The sequence below is a fragment of the Camelus ferus genome, chromosome 27 (genome assembly GCF_009834535.1).
Source record: "Camelus ferus isolate YT-003-E chromosome 27, BCGSAC_Cfer_1.0, whole genome shotgun sequence".
NCBI lineage: Eukaryota > Metazoa > Chordata > Mammalia > Artiodactyla > Camelidae > Camelus > Camelus ferus.
The window spans coordinates 23,397,347-23,411,136 of record NC_045722.1 but is presented as its reverse complement, the minus strand read 5'-3'; the positions used below and the strand labels follow the sequence as shown (position 1 = coordinate 23,411,136).

Sequence of the window (13,790 nt, the reverse complement as noted above, 5' to 3'; positions counted from 1 at the left end):
GGGGGTGTTAGTTTTTATGGGCTGGGTAACTTCGTATGCTAACAAGTCGGGGGATTACTCCAACTACTTTGGGATAGGGCCTGAGATTCCCAGGAACTGGGCCATCACTCTTTGACCTTTTACAGTCAGCCTAGGATCTGCCCTGGCACCTGTGGGAGTGTCATTTAGCAGCTGTTGTATTTCAATGTGTGTATATTGAAGCTCAAGGTCTACTGGGAGCTGAATCTCCCGCCATCTTGGTGTAAAGGCTGAGTCATTCTTTGAATGGTTGTGCCCTGCCTGCTTCCTTCCTGTCTCAGTTGGAACATTAAAAGATTACTGTTAATTAAAGAAAGCTAGGTATCTCAAGTTAAGGAATTTAGTGATTTTCTATGTATGAGAAGATGCAAAAGTCTGGGCTCATTGAAACCAGTCCTTTGATGTGCACTTTAGCTCTTTAGGGCCAGTGTCCTGTTTTTTCTCCATCCTGAGTTCCCTCTGGCTCACAGTCAGGGTGGAGTAGTGGCTGATGACTTGATGGCACAGCATCCTTCATTTACTGATATGGCTGGCAGTAATTCTCATTCACATGGGTATGTAACCCAGATCCCCGCTCACTGTGCCCACTCAGTGGTCTGAGGGCCCTACACTCAGGCTTTTCCTCCCAAACCTGGACATCCACTCCCCCCCGCTCCCTCCAATCTGGGCTCCATGAGAAGCACCACGACTGTCTCCTTCAGCAAGACAGACACTGGCAATTATTCTGACACCTCCCTCTTCTGCACTCAGGATCACCACGTTCCGATCACTTGCCCTCCTGAATACATCACGGTCTGCTCACTTCTTTCCTTCTCTACACTGACACACAAGTTGAAGCCGGTATCATTTTTCACTTGGGTTCCTGCAGTTGTGCCCTCAGAATTCAGTCCTCCAAATTCAGTCCTGCTCTTTCAATCCATTTTGCACCAGAGAGACATAACCAGCTTCAGCATCCCTCACCACTAGCTCACCCTGAAAGCCCCTCAGTGGCCTTGCTGTCTGTCCAGCCTCCCCCTGCACCATCCTCCCCACGCGCTCAGTCCTCCAGTCTTGCTGGCCTTCTTCTGTCCCCTCAGAGCCACTGCAGTCTTCCTGCCACAGGGCCTTTGCATATCCTCTTCCCTCTGCCTGCTCATCCTTTGGGTCCCTGCCCAAATGCCAGTTCCTTATGGAAAACCTCCCTGACCGCTTTACACCTTAGACTAGGTCAGAGCCCTCAGACTCAGCTCCATGATGGCAGGGACCATGTTTAGGTTTCATTCACCGCTTGTTCCCAGAGCCTGCACCTCACCCCAGAGCGGGAACTCAATCTTTCTGAATGAATGGATGACGCAAACGTTGGTCTCCTAATTTGAAGGCAAATTTCTGTCCTCCCCTCAAGGAATTCCCTCCTAGAGTATCAAATAGGAAACCAACCACGTCCCCTCTGGATTTGAAACTGATTTTACTGTTGGGAACAAGGAACAATCTCAACATGGAAATGATTCTGGTCCCTGTAACTGTCAGGAAGAATCCTTAATATCAGCAACACCAAACCGGCCTTGGTGCTGTCTCTTCGAAGGGATAACAGCACATCACCAAGAGGGCTGGTGGGAGGAAAGCGTTTTATCAGTCACTTCTGCCAGCACAACCAGGTAGGACTCGTCGACCTGAATACTCTATTGTTGTCATACCAGGTTAATTACTGGAAACAAGTCTCCTTATCAGTTGGTGCTTGAAGCCCTTCTCTGTGTCTCTCACAGATCCACCGTTGAAGGCAGCATTCCTCCTGTGGTTTGAAGTCCCTTAACTTGACACAGATTCACAGGGCCTCAAGTTGAGTTGGAAAGAATCTTTTCTGACAAAACTGTCAGATTCAACTTCCTCTTTTTGAGCAATGAGAAAGACGGAATCCAGTGTGTTTTCCTTTTTTCCATGGCTTTAGGGAAGCTTAGCACCAAACTTAATATTTAATTCTAAGAAGTGTATTATTGTAGGTTTTAGGAATATGTGGTTGACATGGCCTCCTCATTTCCTCTACTCTTTCATGTCTTCTGTTCCATTTACATAAATTTACTTTACATGTCTGTTATTTCAAAGTATGCAGGATATAACTCATAAATTACACATTTTTAAATGCAGTTGAGCCTGTATTTAAGGCTGTAGGTCTTAGACTGCCCAGACCTACAATAGTAGGTTCTGATTCTCCCAAAACTTTCTGGGTTAAGTGGTTTCTTGTCATATTTGCGGATCTGGATTAAGGTCTTGGGTTTCCTATAGGCTTGTTGGGAAATCAGTAACCAATCTTGAGATCTTATTTGGCATCCTCTTCCCAAGTGACCAGGAAGAGAAGATGCTGGTAAAAAAAGACCCTAACAGGAAAGACAAGGAGAGAAACAAGATAGTAACTAGAAGAAGACCTGAAGGAAAGATCAGTCTTGGAAAGGAGGTGGTGATCCCTGTTATGTAGAGAAGCCACTGAAAGACAAAAATGCAGGAAAAAAGAATGTCTTCATGTTATAGACAAGGGTCAAGGGTGATCAGATGATGGGGAAGGGGTAGGATTAAGTGTTGGAGGGTAATTTTTTTATTTTATTTTAAAATTAAGGGGGGGAGTAATTAGGTTTTTGTTTATTTATATGGTGATACTGGACCTCTGAACCCAGGACCTCGTGCACACTAAGCATTTGCTCTACCACTGAGCTGTATCCTTCCCCTCAAGTGTTGATGTTTTAGTGTGTCTGGTAAATGGCAATCTTGTTCCTGACTTTGAGAGCCAATTCAGAGATAGATAAAAATATCAGCTTTATTTATAATGAATGTTGTGCTAGAGTATGTCACTCAGTCCTTGCTGAACACACCCCAGAATTAGACGTACCCACTCAGTCACGGGCACACTAGCCACCCGCAAGCCTCCCTCTTCTGGGCAGAGTCAGCCTTCCCTGCAAAGCTTACCATAAGACCTGGACAAAGGGAGAGCCCACATTCCATGCAGGCAGCTGGCCCCCAAGGAGGGAGGATCATACGTGTGGCTGACCCCAAAACTCCAACCAGAAAATCAGTTCTTCTTAAGAATAAAGAAAAGGCTAGAGGGAGGCCAGGAGTTTTACACTAACAGAAAATTCAGACCCATAAGAAGAAACCACAAGAAGGAGGAAGAAGAACCCCACAGCAACATTACTGACTTGAAGCCAGTAGGGAGGACTGGAGTTCACCTTTAGGAGAAATGTGGCAGGAAAGGAGGAGCCAAGAGATCGCCTGGCAGGAATAATGGCGACCCACTGAAATCCACAACTTTCACCAGTGTTGCACTATAGCCCAAGGGCAAGGATGCAGAAAGCAAGTGACGCGTGAGGCATGGAAAGGGAAGCTGAAGGGAACCTGTGCTCCAGGAACTAGTCGGTGCAGGTGTCACAATGATGTCAGGGTTCGCAAAGGGCAGCAGAAACCTTATGTTGCCTGCAGCAAGCAGTTATCCCTGCCTAGCCCTGGAGTCCTCATCTGACAGATAAAGGGTCAGGGGTGGTTACTATTATGCTGAAAGTAAGGGAGACACAACCTAGGATGTCAGTAAGAGCATCACTGAGTGGCTGACTGGAGTCAGAGCAGAAAGTAGAAAGAAAAGGCTAATGACTTAGATGACTTGAATTCTAGAAACCAAGGAGGTGTGAGGCATGACCATGTTTGTATGTATTTCTGATGCAGCCTAGAGGGAGAATCATTGAGAACTTAATATTCTTTTAGTAACAACTCAGTATTTTGCTTCCTAAAAAGAAGGAGGACAGGAGATTAAAGACCTGAGTCTTGTTCTTTGTTTAGACTTTCACATATAAAATCTCTGTGAGGAAGCATAACCAGGTTCTTCCCTGGGGTGGGTCTCCCTACAATTCCTAAACTTAAAAGGCAGCCCCACATGAAGAAGTCAAGGGGAATGAAAACATCTGAATGTGAAATTTGGACTGGATGAGACAAGTCTATGATCGCTAGACCTGGAATAAAATTACAGGGTAGGAATAGTCTTAGAACTCAATATAGAATGCCATGGGATCTTGAACATGGGTTTCTTCAAGTATGAACAGGACCTAGTTGTCCCACTAACATTATGTTTTTATGTCAGCATTCAACTCTCTCATTAAGGAAATGTTCCCATATAATTTACAAGCTGCCTTGCAGGTGAAGGGTGATCATTGCACAAGAAAAGATAATTGCAGATAAAACAAGTTTTAATAACTGGCTTCCTACTGGGCTCCAAATGTCTAGGTTCTGTCCTTAGGAAGGACACATAAGGACTCTGTCCATGAGAGCATGAATCTGGATCTTACATTTAATAGATCAAAGTCTATGAAAGTCCAATAGAGTTACGCCCCAGATAAGTATTCTCTTGGAAGTTAGTACCAAAGTTCTACAAGCTTATATATTGTTGTGCCTGGCATTTGAATGAAATGGAAAACATTTACAATGCCTTAACAAAAATGCACTTTCGTTAAACTCCTTTAAGTTTTCGTGGTGTAACATTCAAAAATCCCTAGGTAACAGAGCCACTGAGATACAGATCCAAGTACAGGAAGGTTTGTAGCGGTCCTGCCTGGCACGGCCATGTCATTCTGCACTTGGAAAGCACCTACTTCGTGGTGTACCTTCCTTTACACAATTTCACCTTTCCCAACAGTATCCTGCTACACGTGTTGTTGTTATTATTGTCATGATTATTATCCTTGCTTCACGAATCACTTCCTGGTAAGAGAGGCACCACAAACAGGAGCCAGTGGAGTCGCTTTGTCCCTCATGAGGATACAGGCACGTCTCAGAACAACTCCCGCTGTTAGCTAAACGTTCATCAGAAACAGCCTTTGTTTTCTTCTTGAAAACAAACTAAACAGACAAAAAGACTCATGATATCTAATGTCTGCTGTTAATCTGGAACCTTTAACTTTTACTTTCTGAATTTAAAATACAAGTAGAAATATATATATATATATATATATATATATATATAAAGGATACCGGACAATAACTAAAATCTACCTGAAGAAATAAAGAACACCAGTAAAAGTAACTACATAGGTAAGTATAAAAGACATAAATGTATGTTTTGGTTTTAACTACTTTTTAATATCTATATAATTTTAAAAAACAACTGCATAGAGCAATAATTACAAGTCTATGTTGACAGGCACACAATGTATAATGATGTAATTAGTAGGCAAGGAAAGCATGGAGCTTTATAGGAGCAATTGTTTTGTATACTATTGAAAAAGTTGACATTAATCTGAACTACATTGTTATTAAGATACTCATTTTAATGCCCAGGACATCCACTAAGAAAATAATTCAAAAACATACAATAAAAGAAACAGGAGAATTAAAAATGTCTAGAAAAGACTAGAAAATGTCTACTTAACACAGAAAAAGGTAGTAATGGAAGAACTGAAGAACAAAAAAAGACATAAGACATGTAGAAAACAAACAGCAACGCAGCAGAGGAAAGTTCTTCCTTCTCAGTAATCATACAAAATGTAAATGGATTAAACTGTCCAGTTAAAAGACACAGACTGGCAGAATAGATTTTTTTTTAATATGATCTGTATGCTGTCTACAGAGACATACTTCATAGTCACAGATACAAATAGTTTGAAAGTAAAAAGATGAAAACAGATATTCCATGCAAACAATAAGCAAAAAAGAGCTGCAGTGGCTATACTGGTATCAGACAAAATGCATTTTTAAGACAAAAATTGTTACTCAAAATGAAAAAGGACATTACATAAAGACAAAGAAGATGTAACAATTATAAATATATATGCAGAGCCTCATAATCTATGACTACATATATGAAGCAAAAACTGACAGAACTGAAGGGAGGAACACACAGTTCTAAGATAATAGTTGGAGAACCCAATATCTCATTTTTATTAATGACAGAGCTAGACAGAAGATCATCAAGGAAATAAGTCTCAATAAATTTTTAAAAGATTGAAATAATTCAGAGTATGTTGTCCAATCACAATGAAATAAAAGGATTTAATAACAAAAGAAAATTTGGAAAATTTACAAATATGTGAAAATTGAATAACACATTCCTAAATAACCAATGGATCAAAGAAGAAACTGTTCACAAGAGAAATTAGAAAATATTTCAAAGCTGCACAACAGTATGAATGTACTTAATGCCACTAAACTGGACACTAAAAAATGGTTAAGATGGCAAATTTTGTATTATGTTTATTTGACCACAATTAAACTTTTTTGAAAAAAGGAAAGATAGAAAATATTTCAAAATGAACAAAAAATGAAAACACAACATGACCAAAACTTACGGGATGTAGCAAAAGCAGTGCCAGAAGAACATTTATAACTGTAAACACCTACATTAAAGAAAGAAGAAAGATCTCAAAGGCATTGAGCAGTGAAGTAATGAATAGACCACCATCGAGTTCCCACACTGATCACTGAACTGCTCACAAACAGGCAGATCCCAAAAGCACTGAAAAGGCTTTGAGACTAAACTGAAACTGAAATCACCACCCACAGAAACCATATTAGAATGTGTAGGTTGGACCTAGCCGGGTCAATCATTTGCTAAAACAAAAATATCAACATTATCCACAGGATTTAAACCAGACTTCTAATCAAATGACATAATATTCAAAAGGTCCAAGATACAATCTGAAATAATTTGGAATATGAAGAACCCAGAAAATGTCAACTCACCTGGGTGAAAAAAGACAACAAATAAGTATCAACGCCAAGATAACACAGATTTTGGAATTACCCGAGAAAGACTTTAAAGTAGCTGTTATTAAAATGCTTGAAACTAATAGAAAAAAATAGAAAGTCTTAGTTAAAAAAAAAAAGGAAACTATAAAGAAGACCCAATGGAAATTTTAAAAACTGAAATATACACTAAGTGAATCTCACTGGATAGGCTCAATAGCATAACAGAAATGACAGAGGAAAGAATCAGTAAACTTGAAGGTATATCAGGACAAATAATCCAGTGTGAACAACAGAGAGTAAACAGACTGAAAAAAAATAGCCTCAGGGGCCTGGGGGACAATAACAAAATGTATGACATTTGTGTCTTCAGAGTCCCAGAGAGGAGAAAATGTGTGGTGAAGAAAAGAATATTTTAAGAAGTAATATCTGAAAACTTCTCAAGTCGGGTGAAAGACATAAACCTACAGGTTAAAGAAATTTATCAAAGGCTAAGCAGGATTAACTCAAAGAAATCCACACTTAGACATATGTTAGAAATTGCTGAAAACAAAAGACAAAAAAAAAAAAGTTGATAGAAGCCAGAGGAAAATGATGTATTATTTACAGAGAAACAGCAATTTGAATAATGGCAAATTTCTTATTAGAAACCATGGAGACCAGGAGGAAGTAACACTGTGTTTTTAAGGCTGAAAGAAAAGAACTGTCCATCAAAATTCTATAATCAACAAAGCATCCTTCAGGAGTGAATATGAAATGAAGATATTTACAGACAGAGGAAAACTAAGATGACTAGATAAAGAAGATGTGGTGTGTATGTATCCAAAATGGAATATTATTCAACCATGAGAAAGGAGGAAGTCCTGCCGTTTGTGACAACCTGGATGGGCCCTGAGGGCATTTTGCTAAGTAAGATAAATCAAACAGAGAAAGACAAACACTGCGTGATATCACTTATATGTGAAATCTAAAAACGCTGAACTCAGAGAAATACAGGATAGACTGGTGGTTACCTGGGCTGGGGGAAAAGCTGGGGGGATTGGCGAGGTACAAACCTGCAACCAGAAGATGAGTAAGTTCTGCAGATCTAATGCCCAGCAGAGTGATTACAGGCAACAATACTGTTGTAAACTTCGAAGTTGCTAACAGAGTAGATCTTAATTGTGCCCACCACAAAAAAGAAATGATAATTATGTGACATGGCATGATAGACGTGTTAGCTAACACTATGGTGGCCATCATATTTCAACATATAAATGTAACAAATCAACACGTTGTACACCTTAAACTTCCACAATGTTATATGTCCATTCTATCTCCATGAAAACAAAACATTTTTTAAAACCCCATGCTCACACAAAACTTGCACATGAATGTTGATAGCAGCTCCTTTAATATTTGCCAAAAAAAAAAAAAAAGGAACTAACCCAAACATCCTTTGGCAAATACTGTGGTCCATGTAGTACTATGTAATACCATGTAATGCTACTCAGCAATTAAAAGGAACAAACAATTAACACATGCATGAAAGTCAAAGACATTCTGCCGAAAGAAGCCAGTGTCAAAAGGTCACCTACTGCATGATTCAATTATTTGACTTTCTCCAAAATATAAAACTACAGGGACGAAGAACTGATCAGTAGTTGCAGGGATGAAGGGTTGGGGAAGGTGTGATTATAAAGGTTTAGCACAAGGGAGTCTTGGGGGATGGAGAGTTATTCTGAATCCTGATTGTGAGGTTGGTTACAGAAATTTATACATGTGTGACTATCCAAAGAACTCTACACACACATACACACACACACACAAAATAGTCCATTTCCTGTATGATAGTTTTAAAAAGAAAACATGAAATTAGAAACATGACATATTAGGAACATGTCTAAATTTTAGAGGGAATCAATTTTATTTCATGAGAAAGCCAAGCAAATCATCTTGGACTTAGAACAGTTTTTTGTTCCGTGTTGTGCTGGAAAAAAAATTCATTCTGTGCTGAAAGGAAAGCAGAATTAAGATGTTGAAATTTGGTGGCAGGGAGGGTGTAGTTCAGTGGTAGAGTGCATGCTGAGCATGCACAAGGTCCTGGGTTTAATCCCCAGTACCTCCATGAAAAATTAAAAAAAAAAAAAAAAGATGTGGAAAGTTAGGAACGCTCATATCTCACTATGAGCTCTGTCCTAAATGATAGATATCTTTAACAAGTTTTCCTGCCAGTCAGTGTGTAAATCACTATGAGACTCTTACCAAGTTATTTCCTAACTTTCCCCGTCTGAAATGGAAATCCCTCCATGAATTTCCATCTATAAGATGTCAAGATTTATGATACATGGTTTAAGTAATTAACAAAGCTAGCATACGAGGTAGTTCCTTGCATGTCCTTTTTTTTTTTTTTTTTTCATCATTTCAGACAGAAGTGAACCTAAACTCGGTTTTTACTTTCTTCTTTCACACATGCTGTAAAAACTCAATGCAACTTCCCTGGATCTGGCATAGCCATCTGAAATGCGCGGTCTCCACACTGTAGCCGTTCACGGCGAGCTTGAAATAGCATCTGATGGTTTTTCTCAACTAAACCACATCGTGAAGAATTGTTTCTTCCCTGGCTTTAACTAAGGGGGTGGCAGGAGGGGCAGGAAATTTAAGGGTCACCTAAAGGGTCCTACAAAGAGCTTAGGGGGAGGGGAGGGGAGAGAGGTGTAAAGGAGACTAGAGAATCAGATGAGTTTGGGGGTTCTTTTTTCTGTGTGAGTGGCAGGCAGTGCTGTTACCTGGATTAGGTAATACAGGGGAAAAAATAGGCAGAGAATTACACAAGATTTGAGAGGAAAGACACTCATCTATATTTTCCCAGCTTATTAATTTTTAAAGGTTTGCTTTATCACTAAATGTTGTGTCTGCTGAAGAATCTCAAGTTTGTTATGGAGGCAATGTGGTTTATAACACAAGAGGAGGCAATCATGCGGGCAATGGATCTGAAGCCAGCAAGGAGGCATTACATCTAACGGAGAAAACCAAGTCATACTTGAAGTCATGGAAGATTCATTGCAAAAAGGTCTTCTCTTGATCCCTGAAATGCAGAAGGAGAAAGGACCCTTAAAATTTATAGCAGGGTTCCCTATAGTGGGGAAACTTTTTTTTTATGAAGTCTGGTCAGTTTACAATGTTGTGTCAATTTCTGGTGTGCAGCGTCATGTTTCAGTCATAATACACATTCATAGACTTGTTTTCATATTCCTTTTCATCATAGGTTACTACAAGATATTGAATATAGCTCCCTGTGCTCTACAGATGAAACTTGTTGTTTATCTATTTTATATATACTAGTTAATATCTGCAAATCTCGGGCCCCCAATTTATCCCTTCCCACCTCCCTTCCCAATGGTGGAGAAGCTCTTAAAGAAGGAAGTCAGGGCTCCCCCTACATGGTGAATTCGGTGAAATTTGGTACTCCTGGTGGCAAAGCTTCAGGAAGTCAGACCCTTCCTGCTCAAATAATGTGGTTTCCTAAGAGGGCATAAAAATAGTCCTTGCCCCAGGAAAGAGTTGAGAATAGAAGCCAAGGACCCTCCCACACGTCAGAGCAGAGCTGTCAGTGTGGCCAGTGGAAGTCCAACATTAGCACACACAGTCATGGGGGAACAGAGGGCAAGGAGCTGCAGGGGTGCTGGGGAGTGAGGCAAGTGCAAGAGATGCAGTCAGGTGGGGAGTAGAAACTGTGCACAAGGAGGGGCGGCAGAGGATGGGGAAGTGGACAAGAGGGAAGCCAGAACAGGTGAGGGAATTTAGAAGGATCTGTGGAGTGGGGAGTAAAGCCATCCTAGAAACAGACTCAAAACAAGCTGGGTGACCAGAAAGACTGCCTACACATTCTCACCCAAAGATGGAAAGTGGGAGAAAATAAAAGTTTAACAAAAAGTCAGACTGAGCTGTTCTCCCTCACACACAGCTGAACTTGCCGGGACAGACCACCTCACTGCCGGGTTCCAGGGACCCAGAGGCTCCTGACTGGGAGCCGGGATCCCCTCTGCCGGCCACCCAGGGGACAAATTCAACTTTTAGAAAAGAGTCCCAGGTCCTGGGCATCACTTTCTGCCTTTCAGGGTTAGATTTCACAAACCGATGGAAAGAAATCGTACTGTGGGTAATCTTGAAATATGAAACATAGTCTATGCTAGCAGATTTCAGACAACATTATAGTTTCAGAGGCTGTTGCCTGATCTTCTAGGTGGTTAAGGAAAAAAAGAATCTAGGGGTGGGTGGAGCTTAGTGGTAGAACACATGCTTACCAAGCATGAGGTCCTGGGTTCAATCCCCAGTACCTCCATTAAAAAAAAAAATCTAATAGCAGGAATTTATAATCTGCCATGGTCTTTCTTTCTTACAACTCCACTAAGGAAAGACTAATTATTACATATTATTAATTACTATAATTATTAAGCCATTTTAAGTTACTGGTATTCTTCAGACCATTAGATGGCCTCTTGTCCCTGAAGTAAACCATCTGATAATCTGAACTTAATTATTAAGTCATTTTCTGAAGCCCTAAACTCCAAGTAATGCTTTTAATTAATTCATTTTGTCCTCATAACCATTCATTGCCAACAGCTGTCATGAAAACTCAAAAATCGAAGTGCCGGTGTCTTCCTTTGTTATCAGAAGCAGTGTGAAGGACTAGCTGAGAGACCAAAGCTGGAGTCACACTGGGTGCCTTCAGATCCCAGCGCCACTGTGTGTCCTTAGGCAAATTACTTCCATGCTCTAGGACTTGATTTCCTCATCTGTAAAATGGGGACGATAAAACAGTGCCTACTTCATAGGGCTGTTTTGAGGGTTAAACGAGCCCGGAATAGTACCTCTATGAGTACTTACTAATGAATACACAAGGCACTTCGAGCAATGAACAGTAAATAGCACCGTCTGTGTTAATTGTATTTCTATCATTTTCTCGTGCTCCTCCCAGTAATTTTTAGTAGTTGTTAGGAGTGTGTGAAGTTTAAAATTATGCCCAATGAGCTCCATGGGTCCCCAAAGACTGAAGAAAATCACATAACAAAAATAACATTTTTTGGCTTTTAGTATCTAGTTAATCTCGGTTTAACAACCCTATCCCTTTGTGTTCACCAGAGTTGAGAATATGTCAATGAGATTGGAAGAAATCAACGAAAGAGAAAATTTCATGAAAACTTCCCTACAGACGGTCGACCTTCGGCTCTCTCAACTAGAAGAACTATCTAACAGAATGGTGAATGCCCTGGAAAACCTCGCGGGAATTGACAAAGCCGACCTGATACAGACCCGGTCCCGAGCTTCTTCTGAATGTGATGCGTTGCACCTGCTCCGGCAGAGCAGCATCAACAGCGCCGACGGCTACAGCATGTACAGATACCATTTCAACGGGGAGGAGCTGTTGTACGAGGATACTTCTCTGTCCATGCCACCAGGGACAGGGTTCAGGAAAAAAGCCGGTTCCTTCCGCATGAAAGGAGAGAAGGACCAAAGAACGCACCTGGTACCCGAGCGTCAGGGCAGCCTGCACCTGTCACCCAGCACAAGCACGCCAGCAACCCCGGAACGCGGTCGGCTCGCATTAGACAACGCCAAGAGCACTTCGGAGCCGAAATTAGGTCCCGATATTGGGATTTCAGCTGAAGATGATGAAAGGCAGGCTGACTCCAAAAGAGAAGAAACTATTTTCCCAAGTTCAGATCAAACAGATGTGATGCATGGACAGAACAAGACAGATTTGCAAAGCACTCGGCTAACAGTGGAAACAGCAAAGATCGAAGGCACCACTTCCCATCCCCTGGAAGAAACAAAGATGGCATGCAGTTACCCGGAGGAAACATTCAGGGCCTGTCAAACGGTGAAGTCCAGAAGCTTTATATATTCCCGTGGAAGAAAGCTGGTCAGCGGGGTTAACAATTGGAGTACAGAGTACAGCGCAGTCATGGACCATACATGCCCCTCCACAGTCCAGCAATGGACCACAGAATGGAAATACGAAGTTCAAAAGATTACGCGTTCTCGAAGCACAGACATCCCTTACTTTGGGTCAGAAGCAGCAGTGGAGGCTGAGCACAGAGGGCATTTCACGGATCCCGAAGATGAAAACTGTGTTTCCAAAACAGCCCCTCCGACCACCCGTCTGTCTCTAGCTGGTACGGATAGAACTGACCAGGAAAACTTACTGTCTGTGAAAACTGACCAAACTTTGGGATTCCCATATTTAAGGTCAAAAAGTTTACATGGCCATCCTAAGAAAGCGAAAGCCATTCGGGGCGACTTAGACAGATCTGGACACGCAAGCAGTGTTGGTAACTTAGTGGTTGTACCTGGAATTACGACAGAAAAACAGCAGGTTAAGCAAGAGAAGACGTCCACAGAAACTGAGTGCTAATGTGTTTTGTTTTTTTGATTTTTCAGTCAGAGCCACTGATGAGTACCATTTTGGTCATCTAAACATCATCAACTTCTAATAGTCTTTCTCTTTTTTCTTTTTTTTAATGGAGGTACTGGGGATTGAACCCAGGACCTCATGTATGCTAAGCACGCCCTCTGCCACTGAGCTATTACCCTCCCCCTAAACATCATCAGAAAACGTTTTCATTACAAATGTTTGGCAATTTGGACTTATTAATTTAAGATTTAATGCACTAAACTTAAAGTCATGTTTTGTTAGCATGTGTTAGTAAACTTAGTTGTTCTAGTTGGAGTAGGACCAATGAGAGTGATAATACTCCAGTCATGATAAACTGCTTAATCACTATACAAGATCCTACAGTCTATTTCTGGGGGCAACCAAGTAACCTAAGACATGCCTTTGGGTGCCACCAATAGGTTACTTAAGAGAGTCAGCAACTATGTAAGAAAGGGGAAATAAAGAGAAAGCAAACATGAAAAAAAAAAAGGAGAGGTGAGAGAGAAAAACAATAAAATAATGAGAATTGGAAAGAAGCCATAAACATCATGTGTTTTTATGGGGTTTTGTTTGTTTTATGTTTTAATGTTTTATGTTTGAAAATTACATGATAAAAAAAAAAGTACATGATTACATCAAAGTTCACATTGTAACAGTGTAG

General features: G+C 40.8%; 1 protein-coding gene across 3 annotated transcripts in view; it reads left to right on the top strand.

Annotated features, from left to right (window-relative positions):
• TRPM1 (transient receptor potential cation channel subfamily M member 1) overlaps positions 1–13,790 on the top strand; it is a 57,629-nt gene extending 43,839 nt beyond the window's left edge. For 2 of the 3 annotated variants that reach the window (XM_032469087.1, XM_032469088.1), the window contains one exon: positions 11,836–13,790. In XM_032469087.1, the coding sequence (XP_032324978.1) occupies positions 11,836–13,108 (1,273 nt within the window). In that variant the 3' untranslated portion in view covers positions 13,109–13,790. The remainder of the gene's footprint in view (positions 1–11,835) is intronic. The other variant, XM_032469089.1, reaches the window with a different exon arrangement.